Source organism: Chiloscyllium plagiosum, unplaced genomic scaffold (assembly GCF_037043375.1).
Source record: "Chiloscyllium plagiosum isolate Xiang-an unplaced genomic scaffold, Cpla_swu_hap1 HiC_scaffold_19, whole genome shotgun sequence".
In the NCBI taxonomy this organism is placed as follows: domain Eukaryota; kingdom Metazoa; phylum Chordata; class Chondrichthyes; order Orectolobiformes; family Hemiscylliidae; genus Chiloscyllium; species Chiloscyllium plagiosum.
Window position 1 is genome coordinate 64434172 of NW_028270157.1, and position 15889 is coordinate 64450060.

Genomic DNA, 15889 nt, shown 5'->3' on the forward strand with positions numbered 1-15889 from the left:
GGGGGAAATAGGCTGGTGCATACAGGAGATGGAAATGTGTTGCTGGAGAAGCGCAGCAGGTCAGGCAGCATCTAGGGAACAGGAGAATTGACGTTTCGGGCATTAGCCCTTCTTCAGGAATCGTCGATTCTCCTGTTCCCTAGATGCTGCCTGACCTGCTGCGCTTCTCCAGCAACACATTTCCATCTCTGATCTCCAGCATCTGCAGACCTCATTTTCTCTGGTGCATACAGGAGGCCAAGCCAAGGGATGCTGGAAGACTACAGGGATGAAATGGGAGCCAGCAAGGTCGAGAAGATCCTCCTTGGGTATTAATCAGAGCAAGACGTCTGCAGTGCCAATGCGGGGGAGTGACAACACTGTGTTAGTATATTCAGTGACAATGATGAGAAAGTACAAACCTATTTTAAAGGGGCCAAACATAGATTGCTGCCGTCGAAATTATGGTGCAACATGGCTGATGCATCAGCGCCTAGACATGTGGAGATAAACCTCTTTGAAGATAGGACTTTCAAAATGCGGTCTAAACGAAGCGTATTCGAGTTTGTAATCTCTCCCCCCACCAATTCTTAAAAAACAATTCCTGCTCATTTTCTTCACTTCCCACTTGGAGATGTTGGCAACTTCCCTGGACAGAGTCCTACTGGCGCCTTCCAGCAATTCTGCCCAGTGGGCATTAATCATGGCTTAAGCAGTAATTAGCTGTTAGTCCAGCAGGGGCAGTGAGACGACACCCAGTCTATCCCCACTGCTCGCTGGGTTCAACAGAAAGCAATAAGGAATGCATAAGCTAGCTCTGGACACTGGCCTTGCACTGTGCCAAAGAGAAATACTTTCCCTGCTTTGTTTTAAATACATGCAAGGAAATTTAACCCATTAATGTCATAAATCTTTAAAATACCAATTAACATTTCTTTGCCCGAGTCTCAAAACTTCAAACGACAAGTTAAATGGCCCAATTCTTTGCAAGACACACAGGTCAGGAGAGCTCTTCAGTTCCTTGGTGCTTCCTCATCTAGCAAGTTCCTACAGTTCCTCCATCACATCTTCCAATCACTTCCTCAATGATTCCTGGGTTTACTCCTGGAAGTGGGACACCCTCCTGTTCCTGCCATCGATCTGAAATTGATCTCCTTGTGCCCAATGAGTGAGCTCAGTCTGCTCTGCAAATTGGAGAGCTCTCAATCCTAGTGTGACCCTTGAGCGCTGGGGAAGATCTCAACTCTAGGTAAGATCTGTGCTCAGCCTGAACAGGGAGCAGATGCTTCGAGTCTCAAAGTCATCACTCAAAATGGAACACCTCCCTTTCAGCTTGATTCCCGCCTCAGTATTCAACAATGAAATCTTACTTCTAACATTCCCACTTGGGTGACTTACCAGGAAAAGAAATAATCTCAACCTTCAGAGGATAAACACTCAAACATTGGGATGTGCACTGAATGACTTGGGAGGCAGGTTTTGCTCCTGACAAGTTTCAATACAGAATGCGCTATTATACACTCGCAATGCCATGTAAGGTTAGTCTGGACAAGGAGAGAAAGTTACACTTTCTTGAACAGCTTGCTTTTAATACAGGCTGGAGTGAAGGGTCTTGCTGTTCAAACCTTCACTGCGACTAGTTTCTGAGTATTCAATTCTGTTCCAGAAGTGTGTTTTTTTTTGGTCTGCATTGGGATGGATAAATTATGTTTTGTCGCAACTCACCCCATGCAAATAACCGCCAACCACTGCAGGAAGGGCTGAAGTGGATGGTAGGGGCTGCAAATTTCTTAGACACAGCGATGGCTGCTTCCTCACCTGAGGCTGTACCTAATAAAGGAAGAAGTTGAATAAATGAATGTCGGAGAAGCTTCAATCCTCAAAGGCGATAAACATTGCTTTGAGCTCAGATGAGCTTATAGCTGTTAAATCACACACAAAATCAATGTCTCTTGGTTTACTTCACAGCAGAAAGGTCCCTTTGTTGCTTCCGTCGTTTAGGACCGGACGAAATCCAAAGTCCTTCCCCTTCTTTCTGTATGACGTCATGGTCGAGAGCAAGCCATTCATCCGTCACCTTGTGCTAGCTTCCTGAGGGCTCTGCTCATCCCTCCTTTGTCCTTGTAACTTCTTCTCCAGGCGGTCCAGTTTACTGAGGTTCTCCCGCAGAATCTTGCTATTTGGCACGAGCTCCAGTGCTTTCTCATAGTACTCACGAGCTGCTTTGTAGTCACCCTGCGAGATCAAGACATCAAGATGGGCTTTAAGTGAAGGCAGAGATGAGAAACTGTGTGAATGGAAATTCATACAATCCCTAGAGTGTGGAAGTAGCCATTTTGCCCATCGGGTCCATACCGACCCTCCAAAGAGCATCCCACCCAGACCCACCTCCCTACCCCATAACCCCTGCATTTTTCATGATTAATCCGCCTAGCCTGCACACCAAGGACAACACAACATTGCCAAACCACCCACCCTGCATGTTTCTGGACTGTAGGAGGAAACTGGAGCTACAGGAGGGGACCCACACAGACACAGGGAGAATGTACAAACTCCATACAGTCACCTTAGGCTGGAATCGAAGCTGGGTCCCTGGTGCTGTGAGGCACCGTGCCACCCCAATAAATGCAATCACTACAGACAATTTGAGATTTTACTCAGGCAGGTTAACGGGCAAGTAGACCTGATGCAATCCCAAATAAAAAAGCCTGCTATCTGACATGTTTAACTTACTCCACACAGCAGCACAGTATTTCAATAGCACCAACTGAAATTCTGCCTGAATCCAATCTCACCCACAGAGGCTGTAGGTGCTGAATCTACTAGAACTGGCGCTGGAGATGTATTCTCCTGCATTTAAACTGAAGCAGATTATTAGCAGAATAGCAGTAATTTTACTCGACATGTGACCATGCTGTACTCCATTTCCTCTCACTAATATGTGAAATTTATTTTCTCTCTCTCATGCACACACACTCTCTCTCTCTTTCTCTCAGCACTTTGAGAACATAATGAACGAGGAGGTGGAGAGGTGGAGTAGCCATTAAATCTTCACAGCCATTCTATCCTACAAGCCATTGACCTTGTAGTTCAATTTCATTTTGCCACTCACTCTCCATTTATCCTGAAAAATCTGTTGATCCTGGCTGTTATAATAATCAACGATGGGGTGTCCATCACTCTCTGGAGTACAGAATTTCAAGGTTCACAGTTCTCTGAGGAAAGAACTCTCTCTTCAGTTCATTCCTAAATGATCAGCCTCTCATCTTGAGGCTCTGCCCTCAGATTCTAGATTCCTCAAATCTTATCGAAACCCTGTACAATTACTCTCGTACTCCTGTGCCCTTGCAATTATAAAGAACATTGCACTTGCTTTCCAAATTGATTATGTTCTGTTTTCCCTTGTACAAATACACCCAATTCTCTCTGAACATCAACGTTTACAAGTCTCACATCATTTGGAAAACATTTCGCTTTCGTCTGTTTATAATTAAGTGAATAGCCGCACATTTCCCCCACGTTATATTCCATTTGTCACCTTGTTGCCTGGGGTGAGAATGAATGACAGAGCGCATGCAATTTGCAAAGCATGTATCTTTGACAGAATTTTATTTCGCCGATCAAGTACGTTGTCAATTTGGGGCAAAAAACAACCCCTTTTTTTGCTGACCTTTATGTGCCTGATCCCTCCCATGTTCATCCAAGCTTGCGACAGTTTTGGGCTCAGCTCTACTGCCTGCTTATAGCTCTGGTTTTTAAGATGAAAAAAAAACATACAAATTACACATTTCAGCAAGAGAGCAAACTGGTTAACACCAGAAAATATCAGTTCTGAGCTAATCTGCCTGCTCACAGATATGAAAGACTGTGAAAACTTACTTTATCAATTCTGTACTTATTAAAAGTCATTACATAAGCATGCATCAATCGCTAATGTTTTGTATTTGCACAACAGTTTACTGGACTAAAAAGAATAAACTTTGGATGATAATTGTCAATGCTGGTCTATTTTACTTCCTTGTTAATCTCTCCTCCTTCATTAGGCGAAAGTGAGGACTGCAGATGCTGGAGATTAGCGTCAAGATTAGAGTGATGCTGGAAATGCACAGCAGGTCAGGCAGCTTCCAAGGAGCAGAAAATTCGATGTTTCGGGCAGGAGCCTTTCATCATTCCTGATAAAGGGTTCCTGCCCGAAAACTTGATGTTCCTGCTCCTCGGATGCTGCCTGACTTGCTGTGCTCTCCTCCCTCACTGCCAGCTCATGCTATTGATCTTCCTCTGGTACCACTCTCACCCTCCCACCCTCCCTTGCATGACCATAGAAAGAGCTTTTCGGCAGCTCAGGGCATCACCAGCTCCTCACCTGATACTTCCACACACATACATTTCAGAAGAAATAACAAATCAGTGAGGAGAATGTGAAGATTTTTCTCCATAACTTCTCAGCACAATTGCTCTCAGTTTGATACCAATTCAGGGGCAGTTTCTCTTGTGTCAAGTATGTTAGTCATGGCTGACAGCTTGGAACCTTACCTTAGAGATCAGAGGTTCAGACACTTAAATCCCACTCTAGAAAATCTTCAGTATGATAGGTAGGCTGATATCTCAGTGCAATACTGAGGGACAGCTCCCATCTTTCAGATGAGAGTTTTAACCCAAGCCCTGGGTACCCTCTTAATGGGCACAAAATCTCCTACTTCGTGAGTCATACAAGAGCAGGCAAGTTCTCCAACCAATATTTAGTGCAGAGGAGTGAGATGTATGAGGATATATAATGATGATGTCAGTGTTACATAGTTAGGGAGGAGGCAGGAACTCTACCAGGGCCTAAGAGAATTTATGTACCTATGTTGCTGTGAACAAAGAGTTTTAAGAAAAAAAATGTTGGAGTCAAGAAGTTTTACCTTGCAGAGTGAAACTAGTTATGCTCCGTACACGGTAAAACTTTTAACCCTCAACTAAGAAAACAGATTGCATGCTCACCATCAAAGTGTTGTTTGTCAGAACCTTCTATAAGCAATATGGCTACTACTTTTCCTATATTGAGTACACTTAAAAAAGTACTTTATTTGTTGTTGTGAAACACTTTGGAAGATCACGAGTTCAAATAAATGGTAGTTTCTTTTTGGTAATAAACTGCTGTGTGCACTGCCGATGCAATGAATTCCATTCCTCAGGCTCTTTTGTTTTTGTCTGTTGTATCTGCAAAGGCTCAAAATGGCTGCTTAGGTCCCAAGATGGCTCATTTGGTGCAGACAAAATACAACTGAATCCCAGAGGGTGCCAGATTAAATGGACTTTATTTTGGGACTGGCACTGTTAGAGACAGTAGGGATATTAAAAAGGAAAAAGTGTGTTTCCATGGCCCACAGACATTTCACTGATAAGTTTATAACCCATGAAGCATTTTCAAATATTGTCTCTATTGTTATGTAGTCTTTATGATGACCAAAAAGCACACAACAAACGCCCACACACACTATAGAGGCCAGATTATCTGATTTGGTGTGATACTGATCAAGGGATATATTTTAATTATTTCAAAAAGAAAATAACACAGGTGCGTGAAATCTGACGTAGAAACAGAAAATGTGGGTAAACTCAACATGTCTGCCACCATCTGTGAAATAGAGACAAATATCTCCAGTTTTGACCATTCATTAGAAAGGTGCCTTCTTTGTGTTTATTTCCAAATATGTTGCTTTTAGGCCTGGGTTTAATATCTCATCTGAAATCCAGCTCAGCACTCTCTTGGTTACACACTGAACTATCAGGCTGGACTTTTGTTTAAGCTCAGCAGTAGGATTTGAACCTACAACTTTCAGACTCAGAGACAAGAGTGCTTCTGGCTGAGGCACGGCTGTACCCGCAGTGAACCTGGAGAATAGTGGCACCTATTGGCAACTGTGCAGTTTTGAACATTTGGTCAGGACAGGTGTAACCAGAGCCAACTTTTCAGAATCGCACAGTTGAATAACAGGTCATACCTCTTTGACTCAATAAGTTCAGGATAAGACAGGAAGAAAATAATGGAAAAAGAACTTTGAAAAAACCAGGAATCATAGAAAACAAGTGATAGTTTCAATACGTTTACATGTTACACATCCATGAGATACAAATGCTGCTTTGCCACTTTCCATAAATATCAGAGACAGCTACATTTCAGAGTTAGATATTTGGCACACCTCAAATGCCACATCCAGCTGATTCAGCTCCCTCAATAGATTCCCTTCTGAAAAATAAAGTTCGGCAAGGATTTTTGGATCTTTGGGCTCCATTTGCAAGGCTCTTTTGCAAGCATCAAGTGCCTGTATGTGAGAGAGGAAGTGATTATCAGCACTTTTTCCTTTAACGTCGGTTTACTGAGATAATACTGAATCAAGTATACAATAAAGAATCCAAATTCTAAATGCACATAGGCAGATATTCACAGACTCATGCATAACACACACATATAACATGCATACACCGACACACATGCACAGAAAGACACCAGCACAAGACACACACAAGCCAGAAGCCAACAGTAAGAGCAGCAGAATTACATTCGAGCGCAGACTACAATCTCTTGGCCCTGCATATCCCCTGGTCTACTGTTACCATAAGCTGGGGGATCAACCCTAGTTGACAGCAACAACATAGGTCCTAGACTGGGTCTGAAGCAGGTGGTAGGGGAGCCAAGAAGGAAACACATCTCACCGATCTTCCTGCCACAGATGAATCTGTCCATGCCTGCATCAGTACAAGTTATCACCTCACAGTCCTTATGGAGGCAAAGTCCCATTGTTTTGTGTGACACTGTCATCATGCTAAATGGGACAGACTGCAAACGGATCCAGCAAATCAAAAATGGACATCTATGAGACGCTGTGGGCCATTAACAACAGCAGAACTGTACTCCAGCACCATCTCCAACTTCCTGGCATATCTCCCTCTCAATCATTACCATCAAGTTAGGGGAATAACCCTGGTTCAATGGAGAGTGCGTGAGGGTGTGCCAGCAGCAATATCAGGCATACCTGAAAATGAGATGTCAAACTGATCAAGCTACCAAACAGGACTACTTGCATGCCAAATAGCACAAGCAGCAAATGATGGGCAGAGCTAAGCGATCACACAACCACTGGATTAAATCTAAGCTCTGCAGTGCAGCCACATCCAGTCATGAATGGTGGTGGACAATTGAACAACTCAGTAGATGAGGAGGCTCCACGAATATCCCCATTCTGAATGATGGGAGCGCCCAGCACACTGATGCAAGCAATAAGGTTGAAACATATGTAATAATCTTTAGCCGGAAGTGAATGAGCAATCTCAGCTTCTTTATAAGGTCCCGGCATTACAGAGGACAGTCTTCAGCCAATTCGATTCACGCCACGAGATATCAAGACAAAACTGGAGGCATTGGATACTGCAAAGGCTATAGACCTTTCCAATAGTAGTAGGAGAGACCTGTGCTCCAGAGCTTGCTGCAACCCTAGCAAAGCGATTCCGTCCGGCTCTAACACTAGCATCGACCTGACAACGTTGAGAGATATGGGCCAAATGGGACAAGTTCAGTTTGGGATAGCTGGTTGGCATGGACAAGTTGGACCGAAGGGTCTGTTTCCAATGCTAAATGACTCTATGAAGCATAAAGACCAGCATTGAGCTGAGTGGCTTGTTTCTGTGGTGTAAACGCAATGTAAATTCTATATAAAAATTGCGTATTCGTGAAGCAAAGGTCATCCACCTCATTCATAGGATGGCAAGCAAGTGTCCCCAGTGATACTGTTAAGAAGGTTTTAACAAAGGTTAACTGACCTCCTTCAGGTTTCCCATTTTACTGTAGATTACAGACAAGAGGCGCTGACACTCCAGGCAGTCATGCCTTTCACTCACTACTTGGTTGATGAGTCTCTCAGCTTCTTTGGCTCTACCGGCCACAGAGAGAACCTGGGCCTAGAAAGTAAGAGACAGAAGTGAATGTGTAACATTCTCAACTTGGAGAGTGGTGAGAAAACTCTGACAACATGCCTTTGATGAACCCACGAGACAAGTGCCCAAGCAAAAGGCTTGGAATATAAACTGGGACAACTAAGATGCGAGGAAGTATTGCGTAAGGATCAAAATGTTCACTTTATTTCTTGCCACAGATGCTGCCAAACCTGCTGAGCTTCTGATTTGATTACAACAAAGGTGGTAACTTTTTTCAAGGCTTTGCATTTTCAGCACTGGGAGATACCTCTGGTTGGGAATAAACAGCATACAATAAACACTTGGTATTGGTACAAAACAAAAACAAACCTTGCATTAAAATAGCAGCTGATTACAGGAAAACATCCCAAGGCACTGCAGCGTTGGCAAACTCAATTTGATACTGAATCAATAAGATGGCAATAGTGTAGTGGTATTATCACTAGACTATTAACCCAGAAACTCAGTAACGTTCTGGGGAACCAAGGTTCAAATACCACCATGGCAGATGAATGAAATCTGAATTCAGAATCTGGAATTAATGTTTGAATGAATGACCATGAATTCATTGCTGGGAAGAACCAATCTGGTTGTCCTGTTGGGAAGGAAACTGTCATCCTTATCTTGTCTCTGGCCAAGATGTGACTCCAGACACACTGCAACGTGGTCGCCTGTAGGTGCCCATGGGCAATAAATGCTGGCCTAACCACAGATACCCCTCATCCTGTGAATTAATTTAAAAGATGATGTAGATTGGAGAATGCACACTTGTTCAAAGTAGTGGGTTTTCAACATCAACTTACAGGAGGAATTATCTCGGGAGTGAATTCCAGAACTAAGGACCTTGGTTTTTTTTAATTCAAGATTTTTGAATTTAAGCAAATTTAAGAAGGGCAGCACAATGGCTCAGTGGTTAGCGCTGCTGCCTCACAGTGCCAGGGACCCAGGTTTGACTCCATCCTCAGGTGACTGTGTGGAGTTTGCAAATTCTTCCCGTACCTGCAGGGGTTTCCTTCGGGTGCTCCAGTTTCCTCCCACAATCCAAAGGTGTGCAGGTTAGGTGAACTGGCCATGCTAAATTGTCCCATTGTGTCTAGACATGTGTAGGTTAGGTGCATTAGTTAGGGGAATGGGTCTGGGTGGGTTACTCTTCAGAGGGTCTGTGTGGACTTGTTGGGATGAAGGGCCTATTTCCACACTGTCGGGAATCTAATTCAAAGGGATATGGTTCCAAGATTTTTCTGAGAGTGAGTGAGAGTGAGAGTGAGAGTGAGAGTGAGAGTGAGAGTGAGAGTGAGAGTGAGAGTGAGAGTGTGAGAGTGGTTTGCTTTACTCATGACACTCCTGCCAATTCATTGCAGCAAGGAGCTCAAATGCAAAGACATGCATGTTTTTCATTAGAGTGATTGTCTCTTTTGGGAAGTTTAATCCTCCTGTGAAGCATTTTGAATTTCTCGCCTCAGAATTCCATCTTGTGACTATCTGTTCAAGTATGAGTGATACGTATTGGTCGGGAGAAAACAGGTGTATGGGTGCACAAGTTACCTGAGGTGAGAGAGCACTTAATAAAAGCAAGCTGTATTTTTAAAAAATTATTTCATGGGATGAGTGCGTCGCTGGTTAGACCAGCATTTATTGCCTAGCCCTAACTGCCAAAAGGGCAGTGAGTCAAACTCATTGCTGTGGGTCTGGAGTCACATGTAGGCCAGATCAGGTAAGGATGGCAGTTTCCTTGCCTAAAGGACATTAGTGAACCAGATGGGTTTTTACAACATTGACTCACATGGATTCACAGACATCATTAGACTCTTAATTCCAGCAATTTATGGAAATCAAATCCGACCAACTGCCCAGGTGGCATGCGAACCTGGGTCCCCAGAACACATCATCAATGTTATTGAGGACAAGAGCAAGAAGGTTAAATTAAATATATAAACGGCACTAGTTTGGCCACAGCTGGGATATTGCTTTCGGTTCTGGGTACTATATTTAGGAAGCGGTTTATAAGAATGGTCCCAGAAGTGAGGATTTCCGGTTATGAACCAACTTGGGGAAGAGAGGGTTGGTAGGGGATCTGTTGGAGGCATTCAAAATCATGAGGGATCTGGATAGGGGAAATTTTTTGTGAAATGATTGCGACCGAGTCACTATAAATTTAAAACAATTAATAAAAGAGGCGCAAATGATATGAGGAAAAGCTTTCGCATGCAGCAAATGGGTCTGAAACGCATGCCGCATTGACAAGGTGAAGGCAAGTTCATTCAAAAGGGAAATAGACTGTTATTTGAAAAGGAACAATGTGCTGGATTACAGCGAAAATGGGAGAATGGCATTAGGAAAGCTAGTTCCGACAAGATGGGCTGAAGGGACTCCATTGGTGCTGTGATTCTGCCAAGTACATGTCTTTTTTCCTATTCAGCTTTGACAGATATCGACGACCGTGCACAATGGGCTGAATTCAGATCGTCTTCCCCCTTGTTTACTTTGAGAGTTTGCGCAGGGAATTTTTATTTGTTGCTGTTTCATAAACTTGACCTCTGATCAGTGCGTGGGAGAGCCAATCAAAATTGCGCGATGTATGAAACGCGTCATGATGAGCAGGAAATGCCACTATTCTGTGTTGCTGCACAATTCACCAGCACTCAGCTGATGCATTGGTTTCGAACTTCAGCCACATTGCGCAGAGTTCTTGAGAATGCGAGATGTTTGCGAGGAGAACTCGGGATTAGGCAGGGGTGGGTGAAGACTGTGAAGGGGGCTGAGCGGTTTGGGGGCAGTGAATCAGTAACTGAGGGAGGATAGTGGTGAACAGGTGGGCCACAGGCAGGGGAAGAACAGGAGGGGGGGGGTCAAGGGAGATCCAGAATATGAGGGATGGAGTGAATCGCTGTGGAATTGAGACGGTGAACGGCTGAGATGGGGTTGAGAATTAAAATGTGAGCAGGGCAATTGAATACTCAGGACTGGCAAGTTTTTAAATTTATTTATTCATTTTTCAGTGGAATGTGGGCATCGCTGGCTAGGCCAGCATTTACTGCCCGTCCCTAGTTGCCCTTGAGAAGGTGGGCTGCCTTCTTCAACTACAGTAGTCCACCTGCTGTGGGTTGACCCACAATGCCGTTAGGGAGGGAATTCCAGGATTTTGACCCAGCAACAGTGAAGGAACGGCGATATATTTCCAAGTCAGGCTGGTGAGTGGCTTGGAGGGGAACTTGAAGGTGGTGCTGTTCCCATGGATCTGCTGCCCTTGTCCTTCTCGATGGAAGTGGTTGCACATTTGGAAGGTGCTGTCTGAGGATCTTTGGTGAATTTCTGCAGTGCATCTTCTTGATAGTACACACTGCTGCTACTGAGCATCAGTGGTGGAAGGAGTGGATGTAGTGCCAATCAAATGGGCTGCTGGATGGTGTCCTGGATGGTGTCAAGTTTCTTGAGTGTTGTTGGGCTGCACTCATCCAAACAAGTGGGGAGTATTCCATCACACTCCTGACTTGTGTCTTGTGGATGGTGGACAGGCTTTCAGGAGTCAGGAGATGAGTTACTCGCCTCAGTATTCCTAGTCTCTGACCTGCTCTTGTTGCCACTGTGTTTATGTGGTGAATCCAGTTACATTTCTGATCAATGATAACTCTCAATATGTTGATAGTGGGGGATTCAGTGATGGTAACACCATCAAATGTCAAGGGGCAGTGGTTAGACAGTCTCTTGATGGTGATGTCATAGCCTGGCATTTGTGAATGTTACAGGGGACTGATTAATTATAGGAGTGTAGTGAGTTTGGAGAAAGTGTGGTTGATGGGTGAAAGATGAGTAACTGAGGTGGGTGAGTGAAGTGAAAGGTAGGGAGGTGCATCTTGAAGGATTGACATTAAAGGGCAGTGGCTGGTGCAGTGTGAGGAGGACATAGCATTTTTCTTCCAACACTTCACCCAGAAGTAGTAACCAGAAGACCAGTAAAACCGGCAAATCATCGGCAGGAAAGCAACCCACATAATCAAAGACCCCTCCAACCCTGGTTACCCTCTCGTCCACCAGGCAGAAAGTACAAAAGTTTGAAAACACACACAAACAGATTCAAGAATAGCTCCTTCTCCGCTGTTATCAGACTTATGAATGGAGGCAACAGCCTAGTGAGATTATCGTGAGATGATTAGTCCAGAAACTCAGCTAATGTTCTAGGGGCCTGGGCTCAACCATGCCATGGCAGATGATGAAATTTGAATTCACTTGAAAATCTGGAATTAAGAGTCTAATGATGACCATGATGTCCATTATCGATTGTCAGGGAAAACCCATTCAGTTCACTAACGTCCTTTAGGGAAGCAAAATGCCATCCTTACCTGGTCTGGCCTACATGTTACTGGCAACACAGCAATATGGTTGATTCTTAACTGCCCTCTGAGCAATAAATGCTGACCTAGCCAGAGATGCCCATATCTTGTGAATAAAAAACCTCTCTTATATTAGAGTTGACCTATCGCTGCACTTTCACTGTAGCTGTAACGCTTATCTGCATTCTGTTCCATTACCCTGGTGTAGTTATGTAAGGCATGATTTGTCTGGCTAGCATGCCAAACAATACTTTTCACTGTAGCTCAGTACATGTGACAATAATAAATCAGATCACATATTAGTCCCGCTCGCCTTCTGAACTTCAAAACTGAGCTTCAGAATAACCTGTAGATTCATTTCCATGATTTCCCTCTAGGTACATATGATGAAGCCATTAGTAGTAGCAATGTTTACATGTTTTAACCACTATCTACCACACATCACACTGATAGAAAAAGCAAAATGCCGTGATGTTTGAAATTTGAAATTAAAATCAAGGTAGCACTGTAAATATTCAGCAGGCCTGTGGAGAAAGAATAAGAGTTAACTTTTCAGGTCAATGAAGATTCACATTGAAGTTTCCAACAGCTCTGTACATACCACTGCCAGTTTTAGTTCACTGTTTGTGGGCTGCATTGTAATTGCCTCCTTGTAGATAAGCAGAGCTTCTTCGTACCTGCCTGTGTTGTAGTACAGAGCCCCGAGAGGAGACAGAACATCCACAGTTCTGGTGATCCCTAGTGCTCTGCCAAATAATAACAAAGGAACATCTTCAAAAGGTGGACAAAGTCTCTAAAATATTATTTTCACCACTGTCTGAGCCACATATTTCTAGGCTACCGTGTGGTTGCCAGCCTAACAGGAGAAAAGCACTGCAGTTGACATTTTTAAAAAATTAATTCATGGGATTTGGGCATCACTGGCTGGGCCAGCATTTATTGCCCATCTCGAGCTACTCTCGAGAACATGACGGTGAGCTGCCTTTATGAAACGCTACAGTCCACGTGCTGTAGGTTGACCCACAACGGCTTTAGGGAGGGAATTCTGGGATTTTGACCCAGCGACATTTGCCCACTTACCTGACCATCGGAACAGTCAAACAGTTGGAGTGGGACTTGCTATGGAAGTGACTGAGTAGCCAACATGCTGGGGAATGTCAGTTGAAGCATGGCAGACCTGAGTGTCGGGCATTCCTTCCACCATATAAGGGTTCTGTGGTTGGAACTAACAACATCCCCAAATGGGTAGATTCCATTTACTCCAAGTGTTCAACTAACAAGATTTCTTAGGAATCAAATCAACCTTTTCCCAGCTTAACACAACATTAAAAACATTCAGCAGATCTGCAGAGAAAGGAGACAAGTTAACTTTTAGGTCCATCTTCCAAGCTGGAGAAATTGCAGCCTGAAAATAGAAAGATCTCATCTTCCACTTTGCCTCATGAAGTGCTGTCAGCCAGTAGTTTAATGTTCACCCAGACACTGTCTGAACGACGTTATGTTTACACAAAATAGTTGGTAATCAATAGCTGCTGGATCTTCAACACCTTGACAGACACACCCACTTCCTTACACTACGAGAAATAACATAAGCATTGGCACATCAGGTAAGTCACCTTGCTAGAGGCAAACTCAAACCAGGAGGAGGTGAGGGGGAGGGGTGGGGAATTAAAAAGAGGCTGGGTGGGGACTGTGCTTCATGCAGGCATGGAGTGTGCTTGCAATATAAGGAGGGCGTGTGTGTGGGGAACGAGTGTGGGGACAGTGTGCGTGTACACGTGGAGACTGTGCGTGCAGATTGTGCATGCGTGTGTGAAGAGTGTATGCGCCTGTATGCGGAGTGTGTGTGATGAGCCAGAGTACAGCAAGTGCGTCAGGAGTTATGTGGGTGTATGGGGAGTTCGTCCAAGGGGAAATGTATATGTGTGTGGGGAAGGTGGGAGGGTGTGGGGGATTTGGGAGCAGATGTCTGAGAGGGTAGTGTGAGTGAAGAGTGTGTATGTGAGGGGGCAGAGAGTGCATGGAGGCGAGAATGTGTGTTGAAAGGGAGAGTTTCTGTGAGGGGAGATTTTCTGTGCATCTGCAGAGCACGTTGTTGCATGTGTGTGAGCTAAATGTGTGTGTGGAGAATGTAAGGGATATTTCTTGGGGAGGATGCTCTGTGTATCTCCCTCTCCTCTTCTTCCGTTCCTTCGTTTATTGCTGGGTTAAGAACTCCCTTGTTGATGCCATCTTTACTGACTGACTTGGTGGTTTCCAGAAGGTTTGCCTCTTTGAGATTTCCTATGATGGCAGCATTCTGTTTTTTTTTCTGTTTCGCTGTTTATTTTTCTTCAAAAGCTTGACTTCTACTTGTCAGTTTAAACCCAGAGGGATTTTAATAGAGCCAACACCTCTTCCAAAAGCTATTCATTTTACAGTGATTATCCTTTGCAGTGTTCTACTTTGGAAAAAAAAACTATTCCATTTCCTTCCTTTCTCCCATGTCGTCACACCTTCTGTAACTTGGCCAAGTGTTCAGCTTTCTGTGTTTTATTAATAAGTGCCTGCACGCACCGGGGTCCAATCCTGTTGTCCATATGGACCTGGCCCCTGGCCAGTATTACTCCCACACAAGAGCACAGAGGCGAATTATAGCAGCCCTGCCAATGCACTGACCAAGGTCAGGAAACTCAGAACAGAGCAGAGACGAAAATGTTAAGACTTGCTTGGCCTATTGGAGCCAGAGAAATGGGAGACATGGTGTTCTTTAGAAGTCACTGTGGAACCTCTAAATGCTGTGGATATCAGCAAGGAGCAACCATAGGAATTTGTCATGGGTTTCCATTAAACAGTGGGTGAGTGGAAGATACCATTTATATCCTTTCTGGAAGCACTGCCTAAATATTTAGTTGCAAATGGAATTGACACCAGTAAACAGATGTTGTGTGGGATTTGTGAGGGACACTGATGCAAAATCAAAGAGGCCTCACCCTAAAATGCTAGTGAGAGTAACCAAATCTAACCTGGTGTTGTCGTGGAGAAATCCTAGATAACTTTAGCTTGAGAGATTTAAAAAGTTGGGTTGTGACATTGAATACTATGCATTAAAAAAAACCCCGAATTGTCAGTATTTGGCATGTGTTAAGAGAGTGTGAGTTGGCCAAACACTTCTAATGAAAGACTACAGCTACTTAACCATTTGTCATATTTATACCACATTAGAATTTAATACATTGTTTAGGATTAAGCATCAGAGTCTGGAAGGTATCCCAAATGCTGTCAGATTGCTTGAAAGAATTTGCCTTTTTTGGCAACAACTACATGACTCACTAGTGTTCCATAATCCTGTGTGATTGGATTTCTTATTTACACGTCTTTCACCATGTCTTATTACCAAAGCTGCACAGTCCAATAATGTCTGAAAAGAAATAAATAAGGACTATTAGCTCCCAAGTGCACTTCCTGTTCCATGTCAGGCTACTATACTGCCAGGGAATGATCGAAATGGCCCTTCCTCCAGGTGAGGCCGGAGAGTGGGCGCTAAATGACTGATTGACTACAGAGAATATCATGGAAATGCTGGACCCAATCTTCATCCAACTTTCCAACAAGTTAGTGCAAAAAAACCTCTCAAAAATCAC

General features: G+C 43.9%; 1 protein-coding gene across 1 annotated transcript in view; it reads right to left on the bottom strand.

Moving 5' to 3' along the window:
- Window positions 1-226: 226 nt before the first annotated feature.
- The window catches only part of tmtc1 (transmembrane O-mannosyltransferase targeting cadherins 1), a 139061-nt gene continuing 123398 nt past the window's right edge, over window positions 227-15889 (bottom strand). The window contains exons 14-18 of the mRNA XM_087996930.1: window positions 12868-13012; window positions 7783-7920; window positions 6165-6287; window positions 3650-3727; window positions 227-2214 (exon numbers count right to left, since the gene is read on the bottom strand). Coding sequence (XP_087853056.1) covers window positions 2053-2214; window positions 3650-3727; window positions 6165-6287; window positions 7783-7920; window positions 12868-13012 — 646 coding nt within the window. The 3' untranslated portion in view covers window positions 227-2052. The remainder of the gene's footprint in view (window positions 2215-3649; window positions 3728-6164; window positions 6288-7782; window positions 7921-12867; window positions 13013-15889) is intronic.